At 41.4% G+C, this 20,044-nt stretch overlaps 1 protein-coding gene across 7 annotated transcripts; it reads right to left on the reverse strand.

The window, feature by feature from the left end:
• Positions 1-1,046: 1,046 nt before the first annotated feature.
• LOC105471783 (interleukin 36 gamma) lies at positions 1,047-17,488 on the reverse strand. 7 transcript variants are annotated; one of them, XM_071077052.1, is made up of 8 exons: positions 17,378-17,488; positions 14,468-14,575; positions 12,679-12,790; positions 8,094-8,225; positions 7,464-7,546; positions 6,843-6,947; positions 6,017-6,156; positions 1,047-1,262 (listed from the first exon to the last, which is right to left on the reverse strand). In XM_071077052.1, the coding sequence occupies exons 5-8, from the start codon at positions 7,525-7,527 to the stop codon at positions 1,056-1,058; spliced, it is 516 nt and encodes a 171-aa protein (XP_070933153.1). In that variant the 5' UTR covers positions 7,528-7,546; positions 8,094-8,225; positions 12,679-12,790; positions 14,468-14,575; positions 17,378-17,488; the 3' UTR covers positions 1,047-1,055. The 7 variants fall into 7 exon arrangements, with proteins under 7 accessions (XP_070933153.1, XP_011722807.2, XP_070933152.1 ...); XM_011724505.3 differs by having other exon boundaries at positions 12,666-12,790; XM_071077051.1 differs by having other exon boundaries at positions 8,094-8,286; positions 12,666-12,790.
• Between the last annotated feature and the right edge of the window lie 2,556 nt (positions 17,489-20,044).

Consider the following 20,044-nt stretch of genomic DNA (forward strand, 5'->3'; position numbering starts at 1 on the left):
TGATCCACCCCCGTGACCCAAACACCTCCCACCAGGCTCCACCTCCAACACTGGGGATTACATTTCAACATGAGATTTGGACGAGGACAAACATACAAACTATATCAGTCAGTTATTTAATTTTGTCAGAATATATCTTCTAAAGGTGGCTGTTGGGAAAGCAAGGCTTTCTCTTCCAAGAAGAAAAAAAAAAGACACCTTTACTGAAGTTTTTGAAAAAGGTATGTGAATGGTGAGGTGCTCTAAAAGGAAAAGACTAGAGGAAGCAGGGAAAACCAAGGCTATTCGACCATAAAGAAAGGAGCCAAACAGCGGAGCCCTGTTACATACTGAATTTCTCACCCCCATCATCATCACTATCCAGCAACGAAGGCCCGTTTGTCCCCAGCTAAGCCCCAGTCCCAGGCTTACCCACTGCGATGGCTTTATTCAACTACTCTTGCTAATTTCAGTATACTCTTTATTTTATATCAGTTTTAGCTTTATTATTATATAAATACACAAAATTTATTTAACTTTGAGATCACACATTACAATTAGGACAAAAATGATTTAACACAAGAATTATTTTTGTTTACAAGGTCTTAATGCTAAAAAGGTTCTATTACACACAATGAGGTATACTGGCAACATATAAAGATTATGGATGATATCATCCCAAAAGGAAATAAAGCAAAACAGAAACAGAGATCAGCTCCATGCTAGTCATGCCATCGTGGGTAAGACACAGGAGTTCTGAAGCATCTTCCTACCCACCCCTAGGAGAAAGCTCAGTGTTTGGTCTTTGAGTCTTAAAGTCACTCATGCGGTTGTCTTGTGGCCTACACAGCATCAGCTTGAGAGGAGAGCCTTACACCACCCAGCTCTCCTGCTTCTGAGCCCACATCCTATTCTTCAGTTGCTATGAAGTAATTGCTTCTTCTTCTTTATAAAATGAGATGATAACAGCAGCCTTGCTCCCATCTCAGCACCAGTAAGAAAATGTAGACGAAAACACACTGGGAACCGGAAACTTTAAGACAAAGACGAGCTTGCCACCTCTAGGCTGAGTTCAGTTATTTTATATTTAATTCAAAGGCAGTATTGTATGACTTCCCAAGTTCTGAAGTCAGGATGATGGGCTGGTCTCTCGTGGAAGAGGCAATGAACCAGTTTGGGAAGGCCACAGACTCAAGGGTGGAGGTCCTACCGGTCTTGACACGGTAGAAAAGGAAGGGTTTCACAGGCTCGGGCTGGCCATACAAATCCATGATCTTCTGCTCCTGAAATGTGAGAACAAGTACCCATGAGGAGAAACAAAAGCTGTTTGAGATATTCAAGGTTATTCATAATAATTCAATAGGTGTTCCAATGTTCCAGAAAATGTTATCCATCTATTAGAGCAGGCCTGGAGAAACACACATTTTGAAGGAGCAGCAGGGTAAACATACATGAAATTTTACCTTCCAGGCCCCCACCCTCAAATCTAGAGATGGTGTAGGAAGTTTACAAGGGAGAGTTTAATGAACAAGCAGCCACACTTGAACAGCAAGTGAGAACTCTTCTCACACAAGAGGTTGAGGGGACCCTTAGGAAAAGGAAGAAACTGGAAATTACCTCCCTTACCAATACCACGACAGTGAGAGCCACTACCCTGCAAGAACCACTGGTATGACAAAGGACAGCCAGGTTAGGGTATGAATTTCTGACTAATTGCCAAATACATGAGAAAGATAAATATCAATGATAAAGACACAAGAGGGTCTAACAAATCAAAGGATTTGTATCAAACAAAGAAAGTAAATAGAGCAATCAGAAAATGCCTTCTGTATTGTATATGGAACTATATTCTATATGTCTGAATATTTGTATGTATGTGCATTGTATATTTAGGCAAAATAAGTATTTCTAAGTAAATTGCATGTGTTCAAGATCTCAAGAGAGACACAGAAATTATCTGTAATTCAGCTACATTCCACTCTGAGTGGGAAGTTCTTCTCCCATAGGGAGAATAGTAATTCTCCCAACTAATGGCTCATAAATTGAGCCATTAATTTACTCAATTAATGGCTTCCAGTTAATCTGATTCTTTGAGTGACCAGAAACCTAGGAGTCATTCTTGACATGTCTTTTTTTTTTCCCCACCCCCTAACATCTAACCCAGGAGCAAGGCCTGTGGACTCTATTTCCAAAATACCAAAATATTTCCTGAATCGAGTCACTTCTTGCACTCCACATACAACATTAACCCCAATCCCAGCCATCATTCTCTCACCTGGACAATTAGGGTGACCTTTTAAATGTTCTCCTTGAACCTACTCCGTTCTCTAATAATCATTCTCCACAAGGCAGGTAAGTGAACTTTAAACTGAAGTGAATAAATAAGGTTATGATACCCTTTTGCATGATTTTCTATTGTTATTACAGTGAAACTCCTCAGCAAAGCCCACAGGGTCTACGCCACCTAGCTCCTGCCTACCTGCTGCCCTGCCCTCTTACCACTCTCCTGCATGCTCATTCTGCCCCCACAACACCTGTCTTCTTCTTTGCCTTCCAAGACACCAAGCTGTTCCCAGCCAGGGTCCTGGCACTTACTCTCCCTGCACCTCACACCAGCCCCTCATCTTCCCATGACTGGCTTCTCCCCAATACCTGGGTCTCCTCCTTGGGGAGAGCTTCATTGGACATTCCATCCCAGCCAAAATCGGTTTGGAATCCCCCACTCCCACTCATTGCGATCACATTCCTGCATTATTTTCTTCACTAGCACCAACTGCTATCTAAACTTAGCATATTTATTTATCAATCCCAGAATGATTGTTAGACTTGTTCATCACTGTATTCCTCAACGCAGAGGAAAGCCCCCAGCATTCTACTCAACAGAGATTTGCTGTTTAATAAATGGAAGAATGCTTTCTCCTTTGAAACTCCCATACCTCCTCCATCATCACCTTCAACTTCCTACCCACTGAGAAAACTGAAGTAATTAGAAGAAGACTTGTACAAACCACCCCATAACATGGGCTCCCGGCACGTGGCACCCACATCTGCACCTCCCCGCTTTAGGAGTACTGGGTGAAAGGTCCCATCTGCACTTGCAACTTAAGGACATCCCTCTAGCCGTTCTCCCTGCTCTCTTGTGCTCCATTAATTTTGCTTGCTCTTCTTAGTCATTTCCATCAGCATATATGATGTCATTTCTACCATCTTAAACAAATTAACTACTTTGCTTACCCACCACCACCGCCAGTTCCCCTTTGCAGAAGACTTCTTGCAATTGCTGTCTATATCTGCGGTCTCTGATTTCTTTCTTGTAATTTCTCTCTCTAAACTTACTCCATCCAGGCTTGTGCCCCCACTACAGCACCAACACTGCTCCTGCCAAGGTTCCCAAAGACCTACACATTGCCAAACGCAATGGTCAATTCTTAGTCCCCATCTGAGAACAAAGGCACAACATAAGGGTGACTTAGCTGATAGGACAAAGTAGAAAATGTCCTTCTCAGTCCTGACCTTATTGATCACACTCACAGTCCTGTTTCCTCCACTTAAAATACTACCAGAATCTGACTCACTTCTCCCCACCTCTGCTGCTATGTCCTGGCCCATCAAATCATACCTAGATCACCTCATAGTCTCCCGAAGGACTTTCACCTTTTCCCGCCACAGTCTAAGATCAACAAGCATCCAGAGAGATCCTTTATAGACCTAAGCCCCTTCACACCATTCCTCTGTTCAAAACATTCTGGTATTTCCCATTTCACTCAGATTGCAAGGCTGAGTCCTTGAAAAGGACAAGCCTTTCATGTCTGCCTTTGTCTCTCTGGACTCATTCCTCGGTTCACGCCTGCACACCTGTCCTCACTGGTCCTGGGACGTGCCCTTACTAGACAGCTGCTGACTAACTTCTCTAGCTCTTTCTACTCCCTGCTAACATCTCACCTAGGCAATGATGCCTATTGCACTATTCACCACTGCATCCTGACCCTGCCTGTGTTCCTGGTACTGCTGGTCTATCTATCCTGCTTTAACCATTTTTATTTTTCTAGGAGAGGTAAAGACCTCTAACATAGCACAAATTTAGCTACTATTACATTTATTGCTTGCCATTTCTCTCCTTTCACTAGAATCCAAGCCCCATGTGGTCAGGGTTCTTTGCATTCTGTGCACAGCTGTATCTCAAGCATCTACGCAGTGCTGGAGGCCAGGAAGTGCCTGTTCATGTGCTTAATTGAATTGGCTTGAGTTGAATCAAATTGAATTAAACTGAAGTTTGTGGAACAAGGACAAACAGTCATTAAAAAAAAATAGAAGAAGAACAAACCAGAGAGCTTGGGAATGAAACAGTAAAGATTGAAATTTCAGGAAAGGCTATAAAAGGATGATTTCCAGAAGGGACAACACTGAAAATGTAACCATGAGCTGGCAGAGCAAAGCAAGAAATTCTTCCAGATGCAACACCAAAATTTTAAAAAGCAATGAAGGGATAGAAAGTATAAAAAATTAGATGAGATATCGTGAGATACTGAAGTGAGATCCATAACTTTCAATGATGGATGAATAGGAATTCCAAAAGGAAAATAAGGGTGAGAATATACTCGAAGAAATGATGGCCAAGAATATATCAAAGGTTAAGAAAGACGGAGCAGTGTGAAGAAAAGGCGAGAACGGCCCCCAGACTGACCAAAACCCGCACACCGCTGCATCCCGCACCCAGTTCCTACATCCCCTCAGGGTCACTGCCACCATGCCCAAGAGAAAGGCTGAAGGGGATGCTAAAGGAGGTAAGCCAAGGTGAAGGATGAACCACAGAGAGGATCCGCAAAGTTGTCTGCTAAACCTGCTCCTCCAAATCCAGAGCCCAAGCCTAAAAATGCCCCTGCAAAGAAGGGAGAGAAGGTACCCAAAGGGAAAAAGGGAAAAGCTGATGCTGGCAAGGAGGGGAATAACCCTGCAGAAAATGGAGACGCCAAAACAGGGCAGGCACAGAAAGCTGAAGCTGCTGCAGATGCCAAGCGTAGTGTGTGCATTTTGGATAACTGTGTACTTCTGGTGACTGTACAGTTTGAAATACTATTTTTTTTATCAAGTTTTATAGAAATGCAGCTTTTTGTTTTACTTTTTTTTAAGCTATGCTGTTAGCACACAGAACACTTCATTGTAGTTTTGGGGGGAAGGGGCATATGTCACTAATAGAATGTCTCCAAAGCTGGATCGATGTGGGGAAGACGCTTTTCCCTTCTAGTTTTGAGAGAGTTCCTCTTGGATCCCAGGAGGAGGGATTCCCTGACTTTGACACACACGGCCACCTTGGCACAAAAGCCTTGTGGTATAGAAAACAAATTCGTTTTTATGTCCTCTTCTCCCTTTCCATCTTTCAGCATAGATTTAACTCCCTTAAGCCCAGACATCTGTTAGGACCTGACCCTCAATCATTGGTTACCAGTGTGTCAGGCACTCTGGACTTTCCAGTGATGCCACTGAGATGGCACCTGTCAAAAGAGCAGTGGTTCTGTTTCTAGATTGTGGATCTTCAGATAAAGGCAACCATTTTCATTTCACTTCCTGAAAGTCAGGGTTGGCTCGTGAAAAGTTGTTAAACAACATGCTAAATGTGAAATGTCAACCCTCACTCTAAACGTTCCCTGTTCAGAGCATCAGATGAAGACTTCATCGAGTTTTATAGTGGCTTTCTGATTTTTGGTAGTCCATTGAAGACGGGAGTTTGAAGGTTACTGTATACTGTTAATGACTGTCTGCCCATATCCTGCCTGAAATACTATGATTGTTTATGGAAAGTATATTTAATAAAGCTAGATACAGTTTGGCTTGAAAAAAAAAAAAAGGCAAGACGAGGACCTCAACTACTGACAGCCAGGATATAAAGAAAACTGTATTGCATGCACATAACTTAAAAGAGGCTGGGAATAAATATGCTTAGGAAAATGAGACTATTTCTTTTTTAATACTAAAATTAGGTATTCAACCAAACACTTCTAAAAGAAAAGGCTTTTTAAATATTTTCTTAGTTACTCACTTTTAGCTGCAACGTGGGCTGTCCTCCAACCTCCTCACAACACAAACACATTTCTGGATTCTGGATTCCCAAATAAATGGGATCCCCTCTGCTTTGGTCAAGAGCCTCTGGATACTTGCATGTGATAACAGCGACAGTGACTGTAAAGATAAGAGGAGAGATGGTATCAGTTTTCTTTTGAAGTCAGAAAAGATTATTTGATTTAGCAAGGCAGTATCCTCAAGTGGATCTGGAAGAGAGCCGAAGAGTGTAATCCCAACTAGACCCACCAAATGGTCAACCTCCATATTCATTCTTCTTTCATTCATTCATTCATACCATGTGCCAATCAGTGCCCTAGTAAATAAGCAAACACAGAGAGCTAAGCAGACAGCAGAGTATGCTCTTGAGATTCTCACACCTCTGCTTGAGCACGTGGAGATAGGGAGCTCCTACACCAAGTAGCCCCTCTGATTCTTGGAGAGCTCTGTCCTTTTTGCAAGTTTTTCCCAATGTGATGCTGAAACCTGGCTTTCTGTGGTATTCACCCATTTAGTCATTTTAGGACACTTTGAAGTCATGAGAACAAGCTACTCCTCTTCCATAAGACAGGGCTTCAGATGACTGAAAGCAGCTTTCCTATTCCCTAAGAGGCTCCTCCACCATCTCTGGCTTCTTCATCTTAGTGGAACACAAAGTTCTCCCTGACTTCTCTTCCCTATTAGGTGTGAAATTCTCCCCACTCTAGGTAGGCCCCATTGTAAAGTCACACTTTTACAAAAGGCTGGTGCCAGCTTCCCAGTCACAGCAGAGCAAACAGTGGGGCAGACACAGGGTGACCACTCACCTGGGGTCACACTGTCACTTCGTGGAACTGCCACAAGGATCTGACCCTGAAGGGTCCACACTTGCTGATTCAAATCATTAATAGTCCCAGTAATAGGTGTACGCACTGATTTTGGGATAGAGAAAAAAATGAAGAAATATTATAATCAAGGCTGCTTTACTAGACCCAGGAGAAAAGTATCTAACCCAGGCCATTATGTAAGGAAGGTGTGGAGTTTTCATCCCCAAACTGGCAACACTCACTTCACCCACCAGCCCAGCCTTTCTTTCTAGTGAAGCTGTGAGCTCTGGTGAGGAAGGCAAGGGCTACCAAGGGAAGTCACTGGGTTAAGAGGGCAAACTATCAAGACAGAGGGCAATGGGCCATCTCACAGAACCTGTGTGCCAAGGCCCAGCTACCCTCTTTTGTGCCTATTCTGTGCTTGGTCCGATGCTGGGGACTGGAGCTGGAGCAGTGACTAAGCAATAGCTCCCACCCTCCAGAAGCCCAGGGTCCAGTGGTAGGTGAGCAGCACCACGTGGGAAGGGCAGTGCACAGAGAGGAGAGAGAAGGCTGGGGCTTCCACAGGAGATAGCGTGAGTGCAGAGGGTCTAAGCCTCCAGAGCCCCATCCCAACAGCACATGATTCACTTGACTGATAGACGGCCCTTCCTCCACCAGCAGGGTTTCCTGGAGTGCCTCTCATGGTGTGGTTGTCTCAGCACCTGTGAAGGCAGACATAGGAGAGTTGAACCTCTCCTATGGAGATGTTTCCAAGACCTTCCAGGACACTAGCTCCTCAGGCCCTCATTCTAGACAGGGAGCTGGGAGACCTAGCCTGACATGAAGCTCTGGTCAGAAGTTCTGAGCCACATCTGGGACAAAACTTGAAGGAAGCATCAGCAAAGGGAGGGCAGGTAGAATTTTCCTCCACCTGGAGATCCAGAGAGTATGATAGTGTCTCCCCTAGGAGTTTGAAGGTCAGGCATATAATTTGACTTTGAATAACCCACAGACACCTGATGCCCATGCCTCCTCTTCTCTGAAGCCTCCACCCCTTCTTCGGCATTGTTTTTGCCTAGGAGCAGGGGAGGGTCCTGCCAGGGCCAATCTGCCAGGATCCCAGCAACTCCCCAGTGACAAGCAGCCCCACACAGGACAAGCGCACAGAGCCAGCCTGATGTGACCCTTCCCTTCGTTAAGCCCCAAAGCACAGACGAGAGGAAAGACTCCAGAGGGCCGGAGAAGAGGCTTTCCAGCTATTGACTATACCTGGCAAGAAAGGGCCTTTATCTACAGTCCAGGGGACCGAAACGTGGCTCCAGCAGCTTCCAAGGGCAGTGATGGGCTCTAACAGAGCCTGGATCATTTATCTGGATGAGCAGAGAGGGAGGCCCCAGCTTCCTGGGTGGGACATGAGAAACGTATGACATGAAAGAAAACCAGCTCCTCCTACCAGAAGATCCTGTGAGGCTCGGAGGAAGAAATCACAGAATTAGCACAAGTATGACCCATCCGGGCTCCCTGAGAAATAAGTGTTGAGCCAACCCACACAAAATCAACCACAAGGAAATGAGGTTGATGACAGATCCTAGGTTTCTCATAAAGAGGAAACCAAGGGACTTCCCTGGAGTTCAGCTCTCCTTTCATGTCATTCTGGAGCTAGAACTGGAAATGCCAGGCACTCTCATGTCAGGGATTCCATCTCCTGGGACCGGGAGCCTTGCCCTCTGCAGTCAGGCTAAAGGCATCCTGTAAGAGCCAAATTAGCCACACGTCTCAGGCAAGGTCCCTATGGCATTTCTCAACTACCCCACCTAAGGCCACACCTGAATGGAGAGCCAGGCAGTAGAGCTCCCCTACCTAACACTCTTTCAGCTCCATCCACATGGGGAGCCACAGGGACTATGTAGACTGGTCTTTTAACTGAGGCAGTCCTGGTCTCAGGCACCCTCAAAATGCAGTGGACTCCAGAACTGCCTAAGGAAGTAAAGAGGTGGGCAGTGATTTCTCCCAAATCTGTGCCCCAGATGCCAACTTATCCCCCACCCTCTGCCCTATTAATGCAGGACATTTCTAGGTTCCTGATCAGTGGTAATTGTTATTTTTATATCTTGTTTATATACCCCATCCTATTTTCTGTAGCCAAGCCTAAACATTGACTGAGATACAAGTTAACTACTAGAGTGAAGTGAGTTTTAGGAGACGGACCTGAAGCACTAACAGCTTCAGGTTTACCCATCTGTAAGGAAGAAAAGCACAAAGAATGAGACAGAACTTCCAGATAAGCTCATCCATGAGCCCCTCTTCCCAGCCCTGCAGAGTCTCCTGACTCAATATCTCTTACTTTTCACCCTCATCTCCTTTTTGGCCTTGGTAGAACACGATCCTTTCCTGCCATAGCCCCAATTCTATCACTTATGGCTTCCAGTGTTTCTGTGACCCCAGGAGAGAGCATGGTAATGTCAAGTGCACTTATGTTTGAAGTCAACCTGAGCCAATGCCACATCACTTGAGTCTCCTCTGCCCTGTTAAAGATCCCCTCCATTACACATCAGTCAACATATTTCCTTTCTTGGGATGTTCATCACAAAACAGCATCCAAAATCCCCATCATTTGACACCCCAAATCCCTTAAGCCTGAGTTTCCAATTGGGATCCCTCTGAAAGCAGAATCCATGCTAGGAATTGCAAACAAAGGGAATTGAATAAAAGGAACTAGAAACACATGTGTTGGAAGGCCAAAGAAGATTAAGGGATTGATGTGGTATCCTGGATAGTAACAACTACAGGAAGGAAACAAAAGGGAACAAAAGAACCTAGGGTCTCAAAGGAGGGCTTTTACGGGACTTATCTCCAGATATGAGTTGGGGGTGACGGGTTCTCTGCCTAACTGATGCTCAGACCTGAGGAAGGGGTCTAGGTTAAATGCCTAGAGTTTAAAACTCCTAGACAAAGAACCAAATGACAGAGAACCCTTAGCCTTCTTTGCCCCAAGTCACACAAAGTGCAAAATCCATGAAAAAAAAAAAAAAAGATGATAAATTGAATGTCACCCAAATTTTAGAAATTTGGACAAAACACATCATGAAATGAACTTTAAAAGACAGACTACCCAAGATAAGATATCTGCAACACATCTAACAAATAATTAATATCCATAGTTTGTAAATAATTCTTACTAAGCAGCAGGAAAAGTGCAAATAATTTCATAGGAAAATGAGCAATCGATGTAAAAAGTATTTCACTGAGTAGAAAATATAAATGTCCAATAAATATAAGTAATTACAGTAAACCACACTGGTAATTAGCAAGATGCAAATCAAAGTAATACTGAGATTCAGTTTCCACCCATCAGGAAGGCACAAATTAAAAAGATGGTAAGCCATAGTGTGAGAAAATAGATTCACTCACCACATGAATGTCTGTGTGAATCACCGCAGACTTTTTGGAAAGCAATTTTGTAGGGGTTATTAAAAATATTAATGTGTTTAACCTTGACCTCATATGTATACTTGTAAGAGTCTATCAATTTAAGTTATTTTCAGCTTCAAAACTTGAAAAATCCTATTCAAAGTGGCTTAAAAAATAAAAATATTTACTAGGTTACATAATTGGAAGTCCAGAATTATTAATTATCAGAGTTGCTGACCTGATAATTCTATGAGGTGAGCAAGGACCAGCATTTTTAAAAATTCTCTCTGGCCTCAAATTTAATTCATAACTTAAGGCCAGGTTTCTCCAAGATCATAAGAGGGCTGCCCGTGTCAGTCAGAACTGTGTGCTCAGTCATTCACATCTTGTAGAAAAAAGGAATGGCTCCCCGACATCTATCAAAGTCTTTCTAGTCTGTTTGGACCAACTTGGGAGCCACGCTGTGTCAATTGGGGTCCTAACAAAAAACAGATGACACGTTCAAATGTGGTAATTGGAGGTAGATGTAATGAAGGAGTTACTTATAAAGATATGGGTAGAGTACAGGGAAATCCCAAGGCATAGTACAGAACCTCAGGCTACTAAAAGTGGGGTATATCTCTGGCCATCCCTAGGTCTGAAAGGACAAGAGGAGGTTATTAGAACCCAGAGAGAGAGAGAACTTTGTGAACAAGGCTACCTAATAGGAGCTGTGACCTTCTCAAGAAAAATAGCCTGCAGTGACCCCATAGGAAAGGAACCAGGGAATACAGTCATGCATGGCTTAATGACGTTTCATAGTGCAAACACCATAGAGTGAATTTACGCAAATCTAGGTGGCACAGCCTACTTCACACCTAGGCTATATTGTACAGTCTATTGCTCCTGTACAAACCTGTGCAGCATGATACTATACTGAATACTTTAGGCAAATGTAACAGAATAGTAATGATTTGTGTATTTAAACATATCTAAACATAGAAAGAATATAGTAAAAATATGGCGTTACAATCTTATGGAGCCACCATCACCTGTGCAGACTGAAATGTCATGACATAGCACCTAACTGTAAACACCCTGACCTCATTTTCTTCCTAATATATAAATAATGTATAACGTTTTGTGATCCTAGATGTTTTAAAATGGAGTCACCTGTGACAAGTGACTCAGCCTGCAGTGAAATTGCTGACCCCTCAAAGTGATAAACATATACATCTGAGGGGATAATGTTATATATACCTGCTGTGGTCAGGCACTCCCAAGACTGGACAAGAAAGCAAAGCCAGGCCAGGCGCGGTGGCTCAAGCCTGTAATCCCAGCACTTTGGGAGGCCGAGACGGGCGGATCACAAGGTCAGGAGATCGAGACCATCCTGGTTAACACGGTGAAACCCCGTCTCTACTAAAAAAATACAAAAAACTAGCCGGGCGAGGTGGCAGGCGCCTGTAGTCCCAGCTACTCGGGAGGCTGAGCCAGGAGAATGGCGTGAACCCGGGAGGCGGAGCTTGCAGTGAGCTGAGATCTGGCCACTGCACTCCAGCCTGGGCGACACAGCTAGACTCCGTCTCAAAAAAAAAAAAAAAAAAGAAAGCAAAGCCAAAAGCTGCTGAGATCATGACTACGGACACTCCTGCACAGGGCCATAAAAACGACAAAGAAACTGGCCATGGCGAGATGCCTGTAGAAGCTCTGCTCATGAGAACTCAGTCCTCTTTTCTATCTGGCATCGCCACCAGGAGCCCTACCAGGAAAAGAGCAACGACAACCACCTCTCTCTGACACCCTGCAAAATATATTTGCATGATTGCTAGCATATGAAAGCCTTGCAATAAGCCATGAATTTGTAAGCATCTAATTGGCCACTGAGTCACTGTGAAACCTCTTTCCCTCACCCCCACTCCCATTCAAGTTAGCACAAGTACGCCGATTTGAACCTGACATGACACTTCCCATTCTCCACGTTCCTTTCACTACTCCCGCTTGGCCAAACTCAGAAGCCAAGGGCAACCAGAAGCCAGAAGGCAAGGAAGCCCACACAGATGCAGGTCAGCTTCCTGGGCAGACAGCCAGGAGAGAAGCATGGAGAGTGGATTTGGAAAGGTAACTGGAAATTATCCAGCATAGTCCATGCCTCTTGCCCTTCAGGTCCATATTCTTCTTTCTGGGGTAAGACATTTGTGTTCCCTCTCACAGGTGAAATGGTGAAATTCTGAATCATCACATTAGGTCAATGTAATCATACTCCTATCTGAAACTTTTAAAAGCCACTCCCAGTGTTACTCATGTAAGGTGGTTAGAGAAAAAGGCAGGGATAGGGAGGAAACAGTTAAATAGAACATCAAGACTCCTTGATTTCTATAGTTACTCACCAAAGCCAAGTTTGGTAATCACAGCTGCCTTGTTCTACCACCCATCCCATGTTCCCCTCACCCTCTGCCAGCACCTCTGCTGGATGCTGTTCTTCACTTTACAGTTGAGTCAAGCCTCCATTTCTGCGCAATCCAGGTCCTCAGTGCTCTTCTTTATTGGGTGCTTCAATTTTCCATTGACTGAAACTACCAGACATAAAAGAAGCAAGAGATTCCCTGGAGTAACAAGACATGCTCCGGGGGATCTCCTGGGCTCCAGACATCGTCCTATTTACCTCTATTGAGCAGCAGCAATCCAATTTCCCCCTGAGCAATTAGAATCAATCAGCCCAGCCAGTAATGTGATCCCTTTCTGCCCTTCTATATAAAATCAAACACTGCATGCTCTCATTTATAAATGGGAGCTAAACAATGGGTACATTATGGACATAAAGATGAAAATAACAGACACTGACAATTCCACAGTGGAGTGGGGTGGGAGAAGGGCAAAAACTGAAAAATCACCTACGGGGTACAATGTTCACTGTGTGGCTGATGGATACACCAGAAGCCATGCCTCACCATTATGCAATAGGCCCAGGTAACAAACCTGCACGTGTGCTCCTTGAATCTAAAATAAAATAAAATAACAAAAAAAAAATGAAAAAAATTGTAATGATTTACTAGCATTCTCCACAACCTATGTAGTATCTGTAGCAGCAAAAAGGCAAATTAAGTGGAGATATGAAATTAATACCCTAATATCTTTCAAGTCTGTGATGGTGACACTAACTCTAGTCACTCCCCCAGGGATGGAGTTTTACTTTGGGTTTCTGGTTTATCATCTTGGCAGAGGGTCAGGAGAAACTCTACGGGCTTCCCCTTGACCCTCTCTCCATAACTTTCACTTTATAAGAAGGAACCCAGTGTGGACATGCTGCCGGTCACTAAATTTATCTTGTTGCGCTGTACATTTTGCGCCCAAAGAAATAATCTCAGGCTGCCTCTTCAGGCAAAATCTATCTGTCTCCTCTGCTTTATAATCCTTTGCTGTGATTGATGGACCATTGTGGCATTTTTTTGCCCCTGGAGATTTCCATCAATACAGAAGCAGTATCTGAAACCCTCAGATACTATTTTGCTCTCCCAGCCCTGATAAATGGTATGTCTGAGGAAGGCTTGGGGAAAGATTCTTACTATATTCCAGTCACCGTGTATTAGTCTGCCCAGGCTGCCATAACAAAATGTCACAGGCTGGGTGGCTTAAAGAACAGAACTTCATTCCTCACTGTTCTGGAGGCTGGAAGTCCAAGATCAAGGTGTCGACAGGTTTGGTATCTCCTAAGGGCTCTCTCCTTGGCTCACAGGTGGCCACCTTCTCTCTGTTGTCACATGATCCTGTGTGCATCCCTGGTGTCTCTTCCTCGCATTATGAAGTCATATTGGATTAGGGATCCACTCTTATAACCTCATTTTACCTTAATTACCCCTTGAAAGGCCCTATTTCCAAGTAGTCACATTGGGGGTTAGGGCATCAATGTATGAATTAAGAGGGGACACGATTCAGACCATAACATGCCACTATGCAAAGCTCCCCCTCAAACGGACCTGACCTTCATCTTAGGAATCCAGGGCTTCGATCTTCCTTAGACCTGGAAATTGGGTTAAAAGCCGTTCATTTCCACTACAGCAATTTGAGTTTTTTTCTGTACACCAGACCTAAAAACCTTCCTCCCATATGTGTTAAGCAGCACCTTAGAAGCTTTTCCATGTATTTCATTTCTACAGACCCTGAGATGAATTTGTCATTGCCACAGGATCCTGAAGTTCAAATACTCTAGTTAGTATCCTGCCCCTGTGGTTAACTGTGATCATTTCACTCACCTTGCTTTTGATGAGAGGTGCCACCATCTGGCCTCTTCCACTCTGCAATCCTGTTCATTCCCATCAGAGCTGCAAACCTGCTGCAGCACCCACACCATCACCTCCAGCCTAGAGAGGGAAGTCCAGTGAGCTCTCCTGGATGCCAGTGTGCCCCTTGTCAATACATTTCTATGGTCATCCTGAGGTGTGTGATTAATGGACAGCTGTGTGGATTGTACATAATAGATGTACTCCAGCATCCTCATCCCTGAGTTTCCTGTACAGAAATCACTCAACCTTAGCAACATGTGAAAATCACCTGAGGATTCTTTAAATCCCTCTGCCCACATGGCAACACAAACCACTTAAATAAGAATCTCCAGGGAGTCACTCAAGCATCAGTGTTTTTTAAAGCTCCAACTTTAAGGATCATTACATTATGTCAAAGAAATGATAGTATTTCAGCCTTACTTATTGTAAACCACCACCACATCTAAGCTTCCATTAGTTAACCTAGCAGACAATAAACTAACATCACCTCCAGGTGTTCAAATCAGTTCATTGCATCCCAAATCCTAGATGGGCCCACCCTTATTGACAAATTCAGTCCAATCTTGGTTGAACACATTTACAATATATTTCCGTGAACAACACCCAGTTGACAAGTTTCTTTAACATTTTTGGAGTTTAGGCCATTTGCTTTCACAGTAGCCTTGCAAATTCCCTGTCAGGGCTCTACGGGGGTCATGAGGAGAACTCGCATTAGCCTGTGAGGCAACTTGGCTCAGGTGCAGACACTGAAATGCTTCACATGCAGTGGGAAAGGACAGTGATTGTCTACCTCAGTTGTCAATGGAGCCTCAAGGACATATGAAGGTTCAAAGTTCTCAACTCATATATATATGTCTGATCAAATGTCCCCATGTGGTGTCTCAGAGTCGACTCCTTCCCCATCAGCACCCTGACTTCGGCATAACAAACCTGGCAGGTTAAGTGATTAATTGATCCTGCACAACTGTAGCACTTAAGCAGGAAGTACTAAGCTCCATTTTCATTTATTTCTTCCCTGGAACTGCAAGAAATGAGGGATTCCTTCTGCCATGAAGTCTTGCTGATTGTCCACTTTGTTCTCAATGAGATATTCACAGTTTCAATTTATCTTTCTCTCCTGCATGGTCTTCATACCTGTCCAAAGAAGCCAGCTGGCTCCATCATCTGTAAAATCACCATTGTCACCAGAGCACTTGACTTCCTGGTGCCCTGCAATCCACCTGCACTTTTTCTCATGCCACCATGACAGTGTAGTGTTACTGCATTTTACAGTCAGCTGTAAGAAATGTCACATTCATTTACCTAAATCAAATTAAGTCTGCTCACTCAGTCCCCCACAGTGACCAACCTATAAAAGGGAAGGTAAATTTCAGTCATCACCGGGGTTCTCTCTACCACTAGAAAACTGAGGAAAGGTCTAGAGTCCACAGTGGTTAACATCATTGCATCTGTTTTTTCTCCTACTCGATGCGACTGTCCAAGGTTACTCACAAATTCACAAACAGAGGTCTTCACCTCTGCTCTCAAGACCAGAGGGCTGGGTTCCAGACTCGAAAGCCAATGTTCCCCAACTTTTTGCATTGTTTCAACATGGGGGCAAACTCAAGGGGATTCTATAATGACTATATAAGCTTTGTGGGAAAATGTATTATTTTTTTAAATTAAAATACAAAGTATTATGAGAAGCACTAAATATTGAATTTATATATGAGATATTTATTTTAAAACAGATTGTACACTTAAAATGTCTACTCAAGCCTTTTAAACCATGATCTATCTCTTCAAATTCTTTGGATGCCACCATCAATAAGAAACTCTGTTCACACAGGTAAGTGGTAGCAAATGGCAGGGTGTGTATCGTTTTTTTCCTGATGAAATCTTCCTTGCCACTAGTCTGGATGGTTTGATACATTTAAATTGTGCTTCTAGAGTACAATTGTCCCTTAAATCTATACCTGTTTCCTTTCTTTTATTGACAAATACAATGTTACACTTTTCTGTTATTGCAGCCACACAACCAGAACACAGATCCCAACAGAGCTGTAATATTTTATTAGTTTCAGAGTTTCAATATTTTATCACTTTCAATACTTCACGTGCAGGAGTTTTATTTGGTACTTCTTTACAAAATAAATGATGTGCTTCCAAGCATTTCTTTTCAATAATTTCAATCAGTGTTATTAACTGAGTAATACTAATATCTGTTTATTCATAAATTCACAGGAAATGCTTTTTTACTTATTAGTCTTTGGAATTCTACTGTTTGTATAAACATCTTTCATGATGCCTTTGTGTCTACCAATAGCACTATTGCCAAATGGCACCTGTTTCTTGTTCCTTTACTTCGTTGGTCCCAAGCATGGTACTAACAACTATCACATAGGCTGGGAAATCAGCAATTTTGCCACGTGCCTTTAGCTATTGATGGTGGCACTCCGTAATTAGCACCTTAAGCTCAATTTCATGAAAGAAATGTGTCTCTTATTTTGTACTTGCAGGTACTTTTTAAACTTATAATCTTTTATTCCTACTTTAAAATTAAAAGAGAGTAATAGAACCCATAGAAGGAAAGAAATACCCACGAGCCCATACTGATATAAATAAATAGTTAAATAAATAAATGGAGGGAGAAATAATGGCTCTTCCTTACAGAAAAATTTCAATTAATAAATGAAGAAGGAATCAGGGAAATACAACGTTACCATTAAGCAACCACAGTAATAATCATTACAGGCAACATCCAACAATAAATTCCAAAACCAGTAGGCAAAAGTTTGAGGAGATACAGGACATTAACATAGTCTCCAAATATCTCAAGCTATTTGTAAATTACAAAAGGAAACATAACAACTGTAGAGTGAAGAAACTCAGCAGCATTACCTTAGCCAAGTGATCAAGGTTAACGTCACCAGTAATAGGACTTGTTGACATGCTGGACCCCAGTCTGATACATTGATAAGGACACATGACTTCTGCAGTATTCTTACCAAAAACAGACTTCTAATGTAACTAAGGAAAACGTCAGACAAACCTATTCTGAGAAACATTCTATAAAACAATTAACCAATACTTTCAAAATTGTCAAGGTCATAATGACAAATCAGACGAGAGTCACAGATCGCAGGAGACTAAGGAGATGTAACAACTAAATGCACAAATGGAACCATGGGATCCTTGACTAGATCCTGAAACACAAAATGGACATTAGGAGGAAAAACTGGTGAAATTCTAATACATTCTGTAGTTAAATTAATAGTATTGTGCCAATATTAATTTCCTGGATTTAATCATTATACTATGGTAAAGTTTTTAACATTAGAGAAATCTGGGAGAATGGTATATGTAAACTCCTTTTCATATATTCATTCAGCTTTTTCAGTAACTATTATTTCAAAGTAAAGTTAAAAAAAGAAAACACAATGAATGTATTATAGTAAACTGCTAGAGTGTTTGGTTTGACATATTGATTGTTTTGATAATTTTCTATGCAAACAAGATATTTAGGCTAAAGAGGAGAAGAACTATCAGGATAAGCAGATCCAAACTGAGAAATTCTTTAGTATATCACCTAATTTCTTCTTGGTTTTCTCCAAACAAAACAAACAGTGGTCACCTTATAAACCTGAGACTCCCAACTTTAATCGAAAGTTATCTATTATACTGGCCAGAAAACAAATATCCATAAAACAATATGTCTATTTACATATAAAATACATAAAGGCCTTTATGGCTTCAGATAATTCCTAAAAATTTAGGATTTCTCTATTCTTAAGGACGTTTCAAAGCAAATCGCATAAAACTTTGAAAAACTTAAAATATAAAATACATTTAATGCAACAATAGAATTTCTAAACTATTCACAAGATTTAAACACAATAAAATTTTGGACAATGTTTTCAAAAAATAAACTATATTCTGAAGCCCTAAGGCTATCAGTCCCCCACTTAATGACTTAATTAATATGTCTCTCTACTTACTCTTTCTTTTCAAAATTGACTTAGCTTTTTGGAGATCTTTAGAATAAGTTTATTGAGTTCTTAAAGAATTCAACTGTAGGATCATATTGAACTTACAAATTAATTAATTTGGGAGAAATATAAGTACTTGATACTACAGTTGGCCCTCTGTATTCATGGGTTTCACATCTGTGGATTCAACTAACTGTAGATGAAAAATATTTGGGAAAAAAAAGGAATGGCTGCATCTGTACTGCACAAGTGTGTGCTTTTATTCTTGTCATTATTCCCTAAGCAATACAATATAACAACTATTTACATAGCATTTACCCTGTATTAGGTATTATAAGTAATCTAGAGAAGATTTGAAATATACAGGAGGATGTGCTTAGGTTATGTGTAAATACTATGCTACTTTATATGAGGGCCTTGAGCATCCTCAGATTTTGGTATCCATGGCAGTCCTGAAATCAGTTCTCCTGCAACATCTGCATTTGTGCAGATGCTCTTCTATATCATTTTTATATCAGAAAATCGACATAAGATTTTTTAATGTGTTCATTTAGGTTTTGTGTCTTTTTGGTTGTTAATCCCTAGATATATGCAGTATTTATTGCTATTATGAGTAGTATATCTTTACCACGTTTTCTAGTTGGTTATTACTGACAGAGAGAAATGTTGCTGGTGTTTCTAAGTTACCTTGTTTCTAACAACCTTGATGAACTCTTGTTAGTTCTCATAGTTTTTAATTAATCTTTCTTTGTTCTGATAACATAATCTGCAAATAATGACAATTTTATATCTTTATTTCCAATGCTTATATCTCTCAGTCCTCTTTGTCCCAAAGTATTTTCCAGGATCTCTACTATAATATTAAATAGTAATAAGAATTTCTGTCTTGTTACTGTTCTTAAAGAGAATAAATTTAAATTTCCTCTATTAGGTTTTATGCTTGATACACATTTGTGATATATATAGCCTTTCACAGGTTAAAAAAATACTTTCCTACTAGTCCTAATTTTAAAAAAAAATCATCATAAATAGATGTTTAATATTATCAAATGCTTTTTCTGCATCTATAGAGATAATCATATGGCTTTTTACATTTATCTATTAATGTAATAAATTAGAACAATTTTCTAATGCCAACCCTTCCTTGTATTTGTAGGGTAGATCCTACAGGATTATAAAATACTTTTAATACATTGTTAGATTTGAAGAATTAACACCTTATTTAGAACTTTTTAGACAAAATCATAAGTGAAATGGTACTATAGTGTCTATTACTATTATCTTTTTCTGGTTCTGAAATCAAAATTATACTTACCTCATACAGTAAGTTGGGCAACTTTTGTTCTTTTTTTTCTGGAACAATTTGTGTATAGAAGAAATGAACTGTTCCTTGAAAGTTTGATCATAATCATCCACAAAATTATCACCATCTAGGGCTTTTAGGAAAAGGAGACTCTAGAATGCCATTTTGGTTTATTTGATGTGTATTGGCCTCTTTCATTTAGGTTTTCGAATTTTTTAGGGCATTTTTTCACTATACTCTTTTTTTCTTTTTCTTTTTTTCTTCTTCTTCTTCTTC

Source organism: Macaca nemestrina, chromosome 13 (assembly GCF_043159975.1).
Source record: "Macaca nemestrina isolate mMacNem1 chromosome 13, mMacNem.hap1, whole genome shotgun sequence".
NCBI classification, from domain to species: domain Eukaryota; kingdom Metazoa; phylum Chordata; class Mammalia; order Primates; family Cercopithecidae; genus Macaca; species Macaca nemestrina.